This window comes from Solanum stenotomum, chromosome 1, assembly GCF_019186545.1.
Source record: "Solanum stenotomum isolate F172 chromosome 1, ASM1918654v1, whole genome shotgun sequence".
Classification (NCBI taxonomy): domain Eukaryota; kingdom Viridiplantae; phylum Streptophyta; class Magnoliopsida; order Solanales; family Solanaceae; genus Solanum; species Solanum stenotomum.
The window spans coordinates 9,579,819-9,594,938 of record NC_064282.1 but is presented as its reverse complement, the minus strand read 5'-3'; the positions used below and the strand labels follow the sequence as shown (position 1 = coordinate 9,594,938).

The following is a 15,120-nucleotide window of genomic DNA, read 5'->3' as shown; positions in this document are numbered from 1 at the left end:
GAGGTATAGGAATCAGTTCAGCATGAGTGTTACTAAACTACTTAGGCATTCGCTGTTCATATTCTCATTGTGTATGACATATTTTAAAAAGAGGGTCATTTCACTAATGCTTGCTGCATTTCTGGTTTCTATAATAACTTCATTTTGGGTGTCACCTTCTGGAGTAGCAGTTGACCTATCTGACAACAGGTTCTAAGTGATGAATGCAATGACCTCAACCAGGTTTTTTTCCTATAACACAACTGGGTGTGGATCAGACTCAATGCCCATACCTGCAAGATAGCTCCTATGTGTGGGACATACTGGCAAAAGTGGGAGCTTTGAACCATGGAAGGATAAGTACCAACATACTTTTACCTTGTCTCCAATATCCATATTTTTCTTTCACTCTTCTTTGTCACACTGAAGCACAAGTCAACATGCCATGTGTAGGATAGTAATTTACTCTGAGAATTAGGAGATGAACACAGCACTGAATGTAAAAATAACATTATAGAAATATTGGTTGCATATCTCACACACAAGCTTCAGAATTGATCCACAAGTGTCTCAGACCAACGTAGATCACCTCTTTGAAATGATAGATACTTCTATGTAATTGTATCAACAGCATACACGTCCAACTAAGCTACCAACGACCCAATTTTATTAAATAAAAAATATACATATGAAAACATCTTAGGCAGGCTTAATCACAATTCACAATGCACAAATAAATCAGTCTTAACCTAGTAGGACCGACTCACCTTCTTTACAAAATTAAGGCAGAGCATCTCACCTGATCTATTCATTAACTTTAACAATTTGTAAGCTCCAAACCTACTGCTCAAACTCATCTAATTTGTAACCTACAAATGATAGCCACCAAGACCACAGTCAAGCAGTAAAACTAGTAATCCACATCTTGCACCAAAGGTAGATACTTACAGGTCCAACCACTATAACCATCCGAAATCAACATTAATAGGACTTAAAGGGGTCATTGGGGGAAAAAAGGGAACGTGTAAAGTTATTCCTGCCACCACACTAAAATTTCCAATCTAAATAACAGATTGGTGAAGTCCAAATGATAAAAAGGATAATCAGGTTATAATTAAATTAAAACCAACATTCACTTTTGATTTCCTGTTTCTAACTGCACATCACTCAACTGAACTTGTAGACATCTATTTCTTCCATAGTCAATATAGTATTTATATTTTGGGCAATCTACATCTTCAGTCAACATACTCTAAAGCATATCTGACAAGAGTAGTAAATGAGGTGGCAGACCTATCCCCACTCAACAAATGGGAGAGGTGGATAACCACCCTCAGGCGGAGGCCTTAGAGAGGGAGGCAGATTGCCCAGTGATGCTCCTGCCTTTTCTCTGAACACATCACCTGCTACAACCAAGAACATCACGATTAAATTTAGAAGAAGAAAAACCACCAAGAGCATCAGCAGATTAAATGGGGAATTGGAAAAAACACAACACCTGACATTTTAAGTGAAAATAGGAAGAAAATAGATGCAAAAGCAATGCTTGCCTGGAAAAGAGGCCGAACCAAAAGGTTGACTACTTGAGTGAAAACTCTCTCTACTATTTTCCCCTGAGAATTGGATAAACAAAAGGGAATCAAAAGTTGCATGCACTGTGTTCTTCCATAGCTATTCAAATTCATAGGATATGATTTTACAATCAAGTATACTCCCAATTCAAGTGTATATCCATATCAAGAATTAGTACTCCACAACTTAAAAGACTAATTCAGGTCAATCAGATCTTTTAGAATAACTACTAGGAATGAAAACTTAAAATTACAGGACAAAGAACTTCAAAAGAGTTGGTACATAAATTTTGAAATCTTGAATGAAGAAGCCGTAGCATAACTAGATAAGTTCGTTTGACAAAATGCACACAATACTATTAACAATTTTTTTTTAAAAAAAGCACAGAATACTATTTGCACAAGTGAATTCTGCACATTGCCAAATCCAAGAAATTCAAAAGATTGATTCCCCAGTCATCTTAAATCTCTGACTTCCCAAAAGTTAGATTACTTTCCTAAGATGTCCCTTTGAGATTTTAATAACATCTGACAAAAACCAGGACATCTTTTGGATGAGTGGCAAGGACAACCATTTCACAAAACAGCAAACATAAATTTTGAAATTGACTCACTATACCAGTTTTCCAATTCCCTTCCAGAAAGAAAACTCAAAAACCATTAAGAGTGTTTCAGGATATATTGATCCACAACTGTAATTCGAACCCAGAGCACTTTCTGGACAAACTAGCTTAGACAGACCCTTCTGATTTCTTCACATCATCAATTGTTGAATGAACCAAAAATATGTCCATCAATTTATTTTTTAGAATCATCAACAGAAATTGCATAGGTTAAAAGCACTTTTCATTCTTCAAGGAAAAAAGAAAGAAAAAAGTTAAACGTGAACTGCAGTACTCTTTCAAGTGACAAGCCCAAAATATCTAGTTCATCGTGATAAAGCTGGTTATTGATAAGTATATAACAGCGACAGTTACGGTAAAAGTTTGCTTTGTCCAGGTTGACGCCCCAATTAGTCTAGGGTACAAAATTCCCTAGGAACTGGATGGTTACTTCCTAAACTAGTAACTAGTTATTTGTCCTTGTTTATAGTTACTCGCAACTTGCATTGTAATGGTCCCACTTTTTGATTCACCTAGCAGCAGCAGTCTACAATGATCCAATCCCCCGATAAACAAAAAACAAATAATTTTTCTTTGCAGAGCCACCTCATCTTCCAGCAAACTAGTCTTGGCAGACAAACAGATGTGTGTCTCTCAAAAATAAGAAACAAAAATGCTTTTTGAGGCCAATTAATTTAAATAGTTATCATGGTGGCTAATATAGTTCTAGATTTAAGACATTAGTTAGTTAACAGTAATATTGAATATGAAGAATATACACAAAACATACGAGAAAGATACCTGGAGGGAGTCCTGTTTGGTTCACAGTTTGAGAGTTTTGCTTGGGATGATAATATTTGCAGGAGTCCCCATACTGGCAATACCCCTTTGATACATGTAAAAGATATGATCAACAACATTATCCAATAAAGGGTGTCAAACACAGAGAATTTCTTTAGAGTTTAGACTTCACCATCCCCAATCCATTGTTGTTACTCCTTCAACATTTTGTGTCACATTGAAGTCAACAAGAAGTACCATCTGACCTTGGGCAATAACTTCAGGTGGATGAAGTAAAGCAACATTCACTTATGTTCATAACTTAGTGAATAGAAGTCCTATCAGTAATGTTTATCACTTATCAGCATATTGCTACTTAGTTTTTTCAACCAGAACAATGTGAATCTGCTAAAATTACAAATTAAGCTAAGTAGCAGATTATGAAACTCACCTACAACAAATCATACCACGCTCATCAAGTTGGAGACATAATTATATCATCAACACATTAAGGGGAAATCTAATCATCATGTTACTTGGCCTTCTATAGTAAATTATTCTTCGAGTTACCAAAGATGCTTCTGTGGTAGAGAGTACAATACTCAAAGGCCAAAGCTCCAGAAACAACTTGGCAGTATTCTGAGAAGCTAATAGGCCTTACAAAACCTAATAGATTAAAGTAAAAGGCCTAGAAACCTCAAATTATATTTCAAAGTATCTTAAATTGCAACAATCTCTCTTATTCTAATGGTAATTATGAAATGCATCAATTGAACTCATCTGTCAATTGATTGATTGATGAAATGCAACAATCTGATTCATCTGTCACTTTTGTTTCTTCCTCCATCACGCAAATTGAGCATTGCAGTAACATGGACAACCCAAAAGTGTCAAACAGGATAATACAACTTCTGACTCCGTATCTCAAAATTTTGCATACTAAAATACGAAGATAAGAGCAGTACCGTTCGAACAAAGTGATTGCATACTCCTTTACCGAACAAGTCCGGATCGTTGAATAACTGGGGATCTGTTTTTTATCCCAGAAAAATCCTTCATCAACACTTTGAAATTAATTAACTAAGAAGAAAAAGGAGAAACTTACTGCGCAAGGAGTCGTACCAAAGAGCTTTGGCTCTTTGATGTTGAACACCTTGAAGATGACGCCTCCGAGCAGCTGCAGTATCCTGGAATTCCTTGTCGCAGTAATCGCAGTAGTATTTACCCAACGGCATTTTATTCTAAAACTAAATTCCCAATGCCTAATAGCTTTTATACGTTTGTTTCCAGATCGGCTTAGTTTCCTTTTTTCCGGGTTTTTATCTCGAATAAATTGGTGAACATAACTTATACTACAATTCCCGTGAATTTATCATGTGTGGTAAACGTGGAAAGACTTCTCTCTTTAACAAATCCATCGCAAAGAGTAATGTAACACTGCTTGTATTCTTCCTGGTTCAAAGTGCATTTTGTTAACTACAAATGTCTGGCCCCCATTTTGCTTGACCTCATTATAATGAGATTAAACTAGGCAGGTTCAATTCATAGCAGAAACAATTTCTACAGATGAACTGGGAAAAACCAACAGTACAAATTTTACAATGATCCGCTTAAAGATGTAGAAAACTCATTCTTCTCCACATCTGCCATTTGCGCAGGCCAGTTCATACATCTGTTCACTGACAATATACTAGTGTGGAACAATGATTTACAAGCAAAGAAAACACTAGTGATAACAACATACCAGGTTAATGTATTCAGTTAAATAGTCAGCAGGCTGTTTTGAAAATTATCTCACTAACCAAAGGCCAGTAAATTGTTTAAATACCAAGTGTCTCAGGAGCCAATATCACAAGCGATAAAGAGCCATATCAACAGTCACCCTATCATTACTTTGAAATCCCATAATAATAAAGTTCACTCAAATTGTTAATTCTCAACCACATAATGTTACAAGCATAGGACATATCGGAACAGGGTAAAAGGAACACAGGTTGAAGATCGGGTATTTGTTAAAGGTCAATTCCCTACATCTGCTTTTACAAAACAAGATATAATAATAATAATACAAAGGGACAACAGATACATGGTAAGATAAGGGAAAGAAGGAACAAATTGATACAGAGAAGAAACACAGCTTCAACGGGTACACTTAAATTATTTCTATCACAAGGCAGGAACTCATAACCCAAGGGAAGGGCACTGTTTTCTGGCGTGCTCCGGAACCAACTTCAATAATATCTCTGCATGCACATTCTTCAACTCTGGTGACAAGAAAGCCAGATTCAATAGATTCAGTTGTAACTTATGGAAAGAAGCTAATCTGAAAGAAGTCTTGTCAACAACATACCATGAGCCTTGAAGTTAAACAAGGGAGGAAGAAAGCGTCCATTAGGCAGGCGTGTATTGGGATCACGAAGCTCGTCAAAAAAGGGGTGAACCAAGGCATCCAACTGCATTCAAAATTAGTACACCTCTCACAACTTGGAACTAGACAGAAATAATCATACCATTGACAAATTAAACTACAGCTGCAGTGCTCTTCAAGAAATTCGGTGATGCCTAAGACAAAGAAAAGAAAGACTGGCATGCTATGTTGAGCTAAAACTTAGATACTTTTTAACAACATAATGGGTACGTGTTCAACTTTTAAATGAGCATCACAATAAGTCAAACACTGAACAGAGATACAGAAAGGTGACCCCTGTATATTCTGTGACTAACTCACTATACATACGCAAAAGAGATTAGCTCGAACAAATAAATTTGGCATACTTACAGCACCGCAGCGCAAGTTAGGAGAGTACTGCAGCAGTCTTGAGACCAGATCAACTGCTTCTGGAGGCATGCGCTTATGGAATATCTGAAAATCAACATTAGAAATGACTTGTTGCCTTGTGTATGCTAGCCAGATCTATGAAGGGGTTGGTTACGATAAGTAGTATTTCAAGTACCTTGTGCCATGGATGAGCTTTAATTTGAGGAAATTTGAACTCATTATAGTTGGGATTCATACATTTAATTTCTTCCCTTGTAGGAGTGCCCAAAACCTGCAAAATGTAGTAGGAGATATAGTTTGGACAAAAGAAAAGTAGACGTGGGCCAAACTGAAAACAAATTAAGTAACATGGACATGCAGCAAAAGGTTGAGTATCTTCTTAGCCATATTTATCTAAGACAACAATTGAAATGTTAATAATACAGAAAGCTGTCTTATTACTAAAACAATACTTCTACTTCAATATCTTTATCAAAAACAGTGAACTCGTCTTAGTTACAGAATCTCCGAATATGAAACTGCTACACAAGCAGAAAACGAAAACGTGTTGCGCCAGTGCGAATTCCTTAACATTCAAACAAAGCCCCTTCCATGAATTACAATCTAGAATCTAAAACAGTAGGACAAACTGAACTTTAGCACAGAATCAAGCTAAGTTGCTCGGACTTTCCAAATATGTTGCTGCACCCGTGTTGGATCCTCCAAAAATGCACTACATTTGAAGGATCTGAAACGCACCCGACTTCGTTTTTGAAGAGTCTGAGCAACTTAGGAATCAAGTACCTAAATTTAGGGAACAGACCAGAGTAGAAGACAAAATCATTGGGCATTTACGGACTATTCAGGTCAGAATCACATGTAAAGTATAATTGGTCAGAAAAAGCCCATCTCACCATCTCTGTGGTCTATTTGATTCACAAATCTTAAGCTAGGTTGATATGGAAGTTTGAAAGAGGTGGATCTTCACTTAATATCAAAACTCAGTCACAATAGCAGCGAAGCAATACTCAAGCTGAAAGCCAAGTTAATTTGTATGTATGTTGACTTTAGTTCTTATCTTTTCCTCTAATTTCCTTTTAATTTCCCTACTACATACATCTTGAAGAAATCTTATTGCTAAAAAAATCCCTAACATGATTAAAATGATAGGAATGTGCTAATACGGCCACTAAAAAGAGCTATTATCTCCCCATAAGATACATTTGCAGAAAAAAAATTCGAGAAAGCAGAAATCACACAAGAGTTGCCCCAGAACATTGCAAGTCAAGAAGTAAATAACTCCAAAATAGAAAGGCAGGAAAGAAGGCCTATAAAAATTACAATTGGATGCAATAAATGAAAAGAAGGAAAAAAAAAAAACAAGCGGCAATGATGCAAGAAAATCAAGAACAGCAGAAAAGGCACAAAGGTGGAAATAAAGTTGGTAAGGAACTGCAGACAAGAAAGTCAAATAGACAAGATTACCTTAATGATCTCAACAAGCTGATCAACTCCACTTTCACCTGGAAATAAAGGCTGAAAATGGAAGAAAGCAAATAATGAGATACAGAAAATTGTCAATGTAATACGGAATACTGTCCACGAATAAGCTAATATTAGGAGAAAGTAACAACCTACCTGACCAAGAAGTAGCTCAGCTAGGACACAGCCAGCAGACCAAACATCTATAGCAGTAGTGTACTCTGTTGCACCAAATATGAGCTCAGGTGCTCGATAATACCTAGAGCAGATGTAAGAAATATTTGGTTCTCCTTTAACCTGCCAAAAAATTGGAGCAGATTTATCCAATCAGAAAATGCATCAAATAGACTCTTATGTTAGAACGGACAAGATGCAAAGAAAAAATGTACACACACCAGAACTTTGGCACTCCCAAAATCGCATAATTTAACCTGGTGGGTATGTGGATTCACCTGCCAAAAAAAGTATCATGCCGTGGATTTTTAGTATTCAGAAAGAAATGAGAAATGCAAATGGAAAGAACAAATAGTCCTTAATAGCACTTGCTAACATGTTCAACAGTCATAAGCCATGAGAGTCAAGCAAAATAAATAAAACCCTTTTTTCAAATTGGGAAGAAAATTTGCATCACTGTGTCACACAAAAATTCCAAAGGCATCGGTTCTCCTTTTACATTTTGGGTCACATCAAGTACTTCCTCTTTCATCATTACTTTCTAATATTCTTTAGGTTCCAGTCCCTTCAGGAGCCAATAAAGAGATATTATAAAGACAATTGCTAGCAAGTTGATTAATTTTTTTTGAACTATATATCAGCAAAGCAGAATAAATTGCCTGTCTAGGTTAAGGCCATAGCAAGTTCACCAAATATGTCAATATCAGTCTCTCGTATAACTATCTTTGTAATAGAAATTAGAATCCATAACCCAATTGGAAGAAAAGATGTCAACCCAAGCGTGATGAAAGCTCATATCAGCGCCAGGGGCGGACCCACGTGGTATCGAGCAAAAATTACACGGTATATATAAGGTAAATTTTCTGTATTTTTGTAGATATAATATATTTTGAACCCCCTCAATAACAAAGGAAAACTGATGGTGCAGTGGCAAATACCCCTGAAATTAAGTTGTACATCACTGGATCGAATCCTAGTGATAGCACTTTATTTTTTTCTTTTTCAGTTTCAGTTTTTTTTAGTTTTTCTTTTAATTTTCAGTTCTGTTTTTCAAGTTTTTTATAGTTTTTTTTTTTTACTTTAAAAAATGTGTTAAAAGTTTGGTTTTAAACCCAAAAGAATTCAAGGTTTCCATTTCTAAAGGCTTATTTACACGTTTATACTTTTATTTTTCGAACCCCCTGAACGAAAATCCTGGGTCCGCCACTGATCAGCGCAGCAAAACATATTTTCACAGCACAATGTCCACAGACAAAATAAGAACGGAAAAATGAGCTCATGGTGGGTGCAAAGTTACATTCCTATCTCTTATTACATGCAATACATCTATCTAGTTACATCCTTTTATTTCTCTGAGGGGATCAGTAGTTTAAAGCATTTACAAAATGCATGATTATTGACAACATTATAAGAAGAGTAATGAGCACATGAGGAAAGACTTTTTTCTCTCATTGAAGTAATCAACCAAATTGCATTATTCTTCTCCATACATCAAATCACTGACAAACTTAATACATATATTTGGTAAATTTCTTCCATACATTTGGAGCAGATATTCACATTAATATCTATTATAATGAAAATAAAGCCAAAGAGTGACCGGCATTTTAACCAAAAGCTAAAAGGAAATAAACAGTGAAGGCAGTGGAGTAGATAAGTATACCAAAAGATTCTGAGGTTTGATGTCCCTGTGGCATACTCCAATAGTGCGGTGTATGTAAGACAATGCCCTGAAAATCTGCCAGACAGAAACAGCATATTGTACTTCAGGCATGTTACATAATAGAACAACCTCAAGAAAATCATTAGCTATCAAAGTGCATTAATACAAGGTAATTGAAGAGAAACTAGTTTCTCATAATAAAAAACACAGTTTGATGGACTTCCCAAGGTTAGCCCATCTTCAAAACAAACAAAAGAACTAGAAAAATATTGGAACAATTTTAGCAACAATCTCTTATCCAACATCTCACATATATGAAAATGAAGGAAAAACAATCACGTGTACAACAGAATTTGCAGAGGTCTCATAAATTGGGAGTTCATATCAAAGCGGAGCAATATAAATGACGACTCACTTTAAAAAAGAGCATACTACCTGATATGTATAAAGCTTCACAAGTATCAACGGCATCCTTTGGTTCAGCTTATTGTAGTGTTTGATAACACGGTGAACAGTTTCAGGTACATACTCAAGAACCAAGTTAAGATATAGTTCATCCTTATCAGTTGTGGAAAAGAAGCAGTGTTTCAGAGACACAACATTAGGGTGGTCAAGAAGACGCATTGTCTGCAACTCTCGGTTCTTATATCTCTTATCTTGAAGAACCTTCTTTATAGCAACAGTTTCACCAGTCTCTAAGCATTTTGCCTGAGTAACCCAAATAAGAAAATCACAAAATTATGCACATATACCTTTCTCTGGGTGTATGAAGGGTATATTGATAAGCATAAATGAACAATGGCACTTGTAATGAAGAAGATAAAATAATACCTGAAACACCACTCCAAAGGATCCTTGTCCAACAACACGTTCAGCCATGTAACTAATAGTCTGCAATAAAGACCAAGTGAAATTGTGCAACAATTTGGCCAATAATAAGAATGTGTGTCTACTCATAATCATTTTACTTGTCTACCCTAATCAACTAAAGAAGAGATAACACCGGAACCATATCAACAGACCAACAGAACCAAAAAGGAATTAAAATGGAAGTGAGAGACAGCACATTACCTGCTTTGGCTGGCCATTTCTACCACCAATAGTTGTCACTATTATGTGGCCTGTCTCAGTCCCATTACCGTCAACAATTGCTGCTTCCATTTCCTACAAATGAACACTTCAAATCTGATGAACAAAGTTGAAAAGGAGAACAAAATCACCACAAAAAAGGAGGATCCAATAAAATAAAGGCAAATAGCAAAAATCCTATGTTATTCAATATGCAGACCTTATCATCCCTGATTCTCATGTCATTCATCTCCTCAGGTAACCTATCTACCCCAGCATTATGGCCACTGGATTCTCTCAAACCCGATGTAGGTGCTAAGCCCACGGAAGCCATTTCCAAGAAAAGTCTGCTTACTAGTTATCACCACAAAAGGTCATTCACCTGACCACCATTAAAAAAAAGGGGAACATCAGCATGATCACACATCATATCATAGTACATACAGAAATAATTATGGGAAAACCCTCCAATAAAAAGTTGGACTGAAGGACATCCATATATCTTTTACTGGCAATGACTGTAAATTGAAACAACTCTAATCAATTGAAATTATGCGCTCAAATACAAGATAACCCTGCTGACTTAATGTGTTTCCAATTAATTGTTCAGGAAATTTCTTTAAAAAAAAGTTAAGCTGATTGTCCTGATAGAACGATTACAAATATAGCTTTGTAGTTAAGCTAATTGCAAATTATCTCGCCCCGTTTCCCAATTGTTCCATTGTAAAGTAGGGAATTTAAAATTCAAGATCAAGAACAAGCTTGCCTACTTTTTTCATACGCGTAGCACGTCACACAACAGAAAAAAAATTGAAATATCACCATAAGATTAAATCAAATTTCATGAGACGAAAAAATAATTTCAACAGCATTTAACCAAAGAAACAGTTCAAACATATGCGACCTCAGCTCATACAATTGTCCCAACACAATCATAAATACAAGGCAGAAAAAACTCCGATTGAAAATTAGGCACCTGGCCACAATTCAACAATTATTTCTCCAAAAAAAAAAAAATCCTAGGAAATTGATTTAAGGATTAATTAAGTCAGAATTTATCTTCCCGTTCAAGATAAAAAGCGAAAAGGGAAGGGTAACAGTTCAAAGATTTTCAGGTATTCAAGAAATTGATAAATACAGAAAATAAAGAACAAGAAAATCAAAGAATTTATAAGAATATACCAATTCCAAAAGACGGCTTCAAAATAGGTAAAACAATCAATAAAGAAATTATACAACCAGTTTAAACAACTAATAAATCCACAAAAAAACGAATTACCGAAATCTACAAGAAGATCTAAACGGATCCATAAATAACCCGATCCATATGAATTTAAACGAAAAAGTAGAACACGGATCTACAAACTAGAACGCCAGAGCTAAAATTTCCAAGAACAACAAGAAAACAAAAAGGAAATACACAAATGAAGAAAAATATGGATACCGAAAGAATAAAAATGTTGAGGAGACGGAGAATACACCGATCACCGGCGGTCCTCCGATAAAAATTGTGGCGGAGATGATACCATCACCATGAGAGAGAAAAAGAGAAAGAAGAACCTGATATTGATTGAGAGAGAGAAAGAGAGAGGGATGTACTTATATTTTGCTTTTTCTCTATTTATTTTGTCAATTCTATAATTCTTTTACATTTTTGTTCACAAGTTTTTTGGGTTGGTAAATGCGCGAGTGTGACAGTCAAAGCACAACCAATTTTTAATACATTTTCATCGTCTAATCCCCTCATGAATTTTATTAGCCACAAGGTTTAATAAAAAATAAATTAAATTTTGCATACTTTTATGAAAAGTAAAGACAAATAAATAAGTTCAAACAATTAATTTTACTTCATTGTGAAAAGTTTGACTCTAATAAATTTATATGATCAGCATATATATAACGTATGCCTTCGGCGAATTAACATCTGATAAATTTGGAAAAAAATATGAATGATATTTGAAAATTTATTACTTATTTATTGAATTGAATATCAAAATAAATTTTAGAATGTGATAATCTAAAAACTTTAATAAAAATACGAATAAATATATTAGTGACTTCAAAACAACTGGCACGTCCCACAAGAATTGTCACATGATTTGAACAGAGAGAGAAACTACTAATATTAAAATCAAAGTAATATTGTATTATTTTATAAATCTCATTTTACTTGTATTTTGACTAGGATATTAAAGTCGGTATGATATACGAATTTCTAGACATTTCAGTTTGTATGTTTGGTAGTCAATTTCTTTAAAATGTTATATCAAATATCATACGTACTGTATTATTTTTCTCCTTTTGATTTTGAATTATTCCGTTTGATAGAGAGCGATTAAAAAAAATATTTCAACAAAACAATAATTTAATTAAAGTATTTTTTTATATTTTGTCAAACTTTCACACCTCATAACTATAGCATCTGTACATCTCCTTTTTACTTGTTTGAAACATCTTAATCCCACATATTGTTTATCTACGGGACATTTTTACCTTATTCAGAATAACTCCATTTTTAATCTTGTATCTCCTTTAATACTCACACATCCACCTCAAACACTTTCATCCTTGTCATTTTCATCTTTTTGGACATGAAAATTCTTGATTGACTAACACTTCGCTCACAAAGCATAGTCACTCTAACCACCACTTTATAGAAATTATCTCTCAAACTAGATTGCATATGTTTATCACACAGGACCCTGGATGATAGTCTTCCATTTCATCTACTTTGCTCTAATACGATGAGTGGCATCCTTATCAATTTCTACATTACTTTAAATTACTAATTCAAATACTTTAAACTTACTTTCTACGTTCAAACCTGTAACATGAGACATGTTATTAAAAGAATCATATCTATATCTTATAAGTTTAGTATGTATTTCGATATTTAGTTTGTAAATATCAAATTTTATCAAAATGTAAACTATATTATATTAAATTAAATATCAAAATATATAGTGCCTGATTATTTATTTATTTCGATTTGAATATTAAGGATACTGCAAATTATGCATACCCCTAATTATGACCGTTCGAAGCCATCTTTAAGAAGAAAAGAGGATTCAGTGATTATTTATTTTTAAGTTAAGAAAAGAAAGGCGCAATGATTTTAGCGACAGTGTCCTTAGCAGCTTTGGGCAACACCTCATGCTTAAGGGAAAAGGCCAACACTCAAAAAATAAAGTTGGGACAGGAAGGGGACATCTCTTGTATGCACTGTCAACTATTTAATTACTAATTTTGTTGAGAATTCTATTAATAAAAAATATATGTTTTATTTGACAGTTTAAACTTTTAGATGAGATAATCACACAATTCAATATGATTATCAAAGCAGGCAAAGATCTTGGGATAGTATTATTTTGTTCATCGGAGCTCGCCGGAGTTAATATGTTGGTGGTGGAAGCTAGTCGCCGCTAGCTTGTTTTCATCTCAATTCGCTGCTCCGAAGAAGGTAAAATTCCTCTCCATTATTTACTTCTTTCTGTTAATAAGTTGTTTGTTTGATTACATTTCGAATTTAGGTTCAACCTTCTTTAATATTTACTGGGTTGTCCATGAATGCCACTTCGTTCATGTTGTTGTTGATTTATCATGAACCTAATTGTGATGTTCACACTGTTATAATAAAAATGAGGCATGTGACTTACTCTTGATCTGCCTTCTTTGTTTTAAATGGTGTGTTGGGGTTCATGTGTTAGCATCTTGTTGATATACTTCTAATCTTGTTAAATTTCTTAGTTACTATTTATATGTTGTTGTTTGAGTGTGCTCTCACTAAGTTCTCCTTGTTGTCTCTGTCATTATCTTATCATTTAACTTCTTAGTGCAGTATTTTCCTGATTTGATTCCTTTACCGGCATGGCCGGATGCTTAATGTTTTAAATCGATTTCAATGTTAAACTAATTTTCCTTGATTCCAATTGTTGTTATCATTGATTTTTCTTCATTGTGATATTTTTTTTGGGTTTATCTCAGCTAGTACCTCTCTTAGTTGGCTCATCTAGCTTATGGGTTGTCTAAATTCCCCTTTGTGTCTCTTTCTACTATATTAGAAGAGTCACTTCCCAATTGGTATCAACAATGTATGTGTTTTTTTGTCAAATTTCAATTTATGGAGGGCAGTTTCGTGATTTCAAATTGCCCCTATTCTTAGTATCTCTCCACCTGGGTTTTGCTGCCACAACATTGTTACAGGTGGCATTCATGCCAATTCCCAATATATTGAAATGTTTGATTATCTCATATTAAAAAAAGAATTTTCACATGCTTGACCCATGAAAAAGAATCAGGCTCGCATGTGAAAGGAGCGTGTTGACAATACTATTAATAATAAAAGTGTGCTCTCTCTAACATATTAATCTTTTAGATGAGATGGTTACACAATTCAATAATTTAAATCCCACATAAATTTTTTATTTTTATTAGGATTTCATTTGGGAGAAGCATTCCTAAAAAAAAGAAAGATTTATATCATACACAGTTAAGTTATATACATTTTCGATCATGAAATAATTTATAGTCTTTTTTAGTTAAGCTTAACTTAATTCTTATTTGATCTTTTTTTTCTTTTTAATGGTCTAAAACTTCTTCTGTTCTTTTTTTTGCAATATGATTTACATGATATCATGTTCGAAAATTAATAATAGGGATTTAAAAGTGATTGAAACGAAAAGCTGGAACCTTTTTTTTCGATGAACAACTGGAACTGAAAAAACATATTTTGTTAACATGGTACACTCATTTATCCTCATTACACGTCACAATTTTAGATTTGATTTGTTTTCTATATTCTTCAAGTGTGTTTTTGTCATTTTACCATAACACTAATAATATTTAGGACTGGTTGGTTTCATAAAACAATTTTTTTTTAAAAAAAATATTTATAAATTAGTGTTCTGCCATGAAAATTTTCAATTCAACTCAAAAACTGCATCACAAAATTTACCACACGGATCTTGTTGAAGTATGAAGATACGGTGTCTCAAATTAGAAGTTAGTTAAAGTTGTTAAAAGTCTGTTAGAGAATAAGAAGGG

At 34.2% G+C, this 15,120-nt stretch overlaps 2 protein-coding genes across 4 annotated transcripts in view; both read right to left on the bottom strand.

Moving 5' to 3' along the window:
• Positions 1 to 876: 876 nt before the first annotated feature.
• On the bottom strand, positions 877 to 4,242 carry LOC125864914 (zinc finger CCCH domain-containing protein 3). Of its 2 annotated transcripts, none has more exons than XM_049545025.1 (5): positions 4,038 to 4,242; positions 3,898 to 3,962; positions 2,954 to 3,038; positions 1,530 to 1,592; positions 877 to 1,385 (listed from the first exon to the last, which is right to left on the bottom strand). In XM_049545025.1, the coding sequence occupies exons 1-5, from the start codon at positions 4,165 to 4,167 to the stop codon at positions 1,273 to 1,275; spliced, it is 456 nt and encodes a 151-aa protein (XP_049400982.1). In that variant the 5' UTR covers positions 4,168 to 4,242; the 3' UTR covers positions 877 to 1,272. The 2 variants fall into 2 exon arrangements, with proteins under 2 accessions (XP_049400982.1, XP_049400992.1); XM_049545035.1 differs by having other exon boundaries at positions 877 to 1,382; positions 4,038 to 4,241.
• A 559-nt stretch (positions 4,243 to 4,801) lies between these two features.
• Positions 4,802 to 15,120, bottom strand: part of LOC125864848 (shaggy-related protein kinase NtK-1) — a 122,029-nt gene continuing 111,710 nt past the window's right edge. The window contains exons 2-14 of one of the 2 annotated variants that reach the window (XM_049544941.1): positions 11,522 to 11,628; positions 10,298 to 10,459; positions 10,081 to 10,173; positions 9,841 to 9,900; positions 9,445 to 9,717; positions 9,010 to 9,084; positions 7,568 to 7,624; positions 7,329 to 7,469; positions 7,176 to 7,226; positions 5,887 to 5,982; positions 5,712 to 5,795; positions 5,283 to 5,385; positions 4,802 to 5,196 (exon numbers count right to left, since the gene is read on the bottom strand). In XM_049544941.1, the coding sequence (XP_049400898.1) occupies positions 5,114 to 5,196; positions 5,283 to 5,385; positions 5,712 to 5,795; positions 5,887 to 5,982; positions 7,176 to 7,226; positions 7,329 to 7,469; positions 7,568 to 7,624; positions 9,010 to 9,084; positions 9,445 to 9,717; positions 9,841 to 9,900; positions 10,081 to 10,173; positions 10,298 to 10,411 (1,230 nt within the window). In that variant the 5' untranslated portion in view covers positions 10,412 to 10,459; positions 11,522 to 11,628 and the 3' untranslated portion in view covers positions 4,802 to 5,113. The other variant, XM_049544948.1, reaches the window with a different exon arrangement.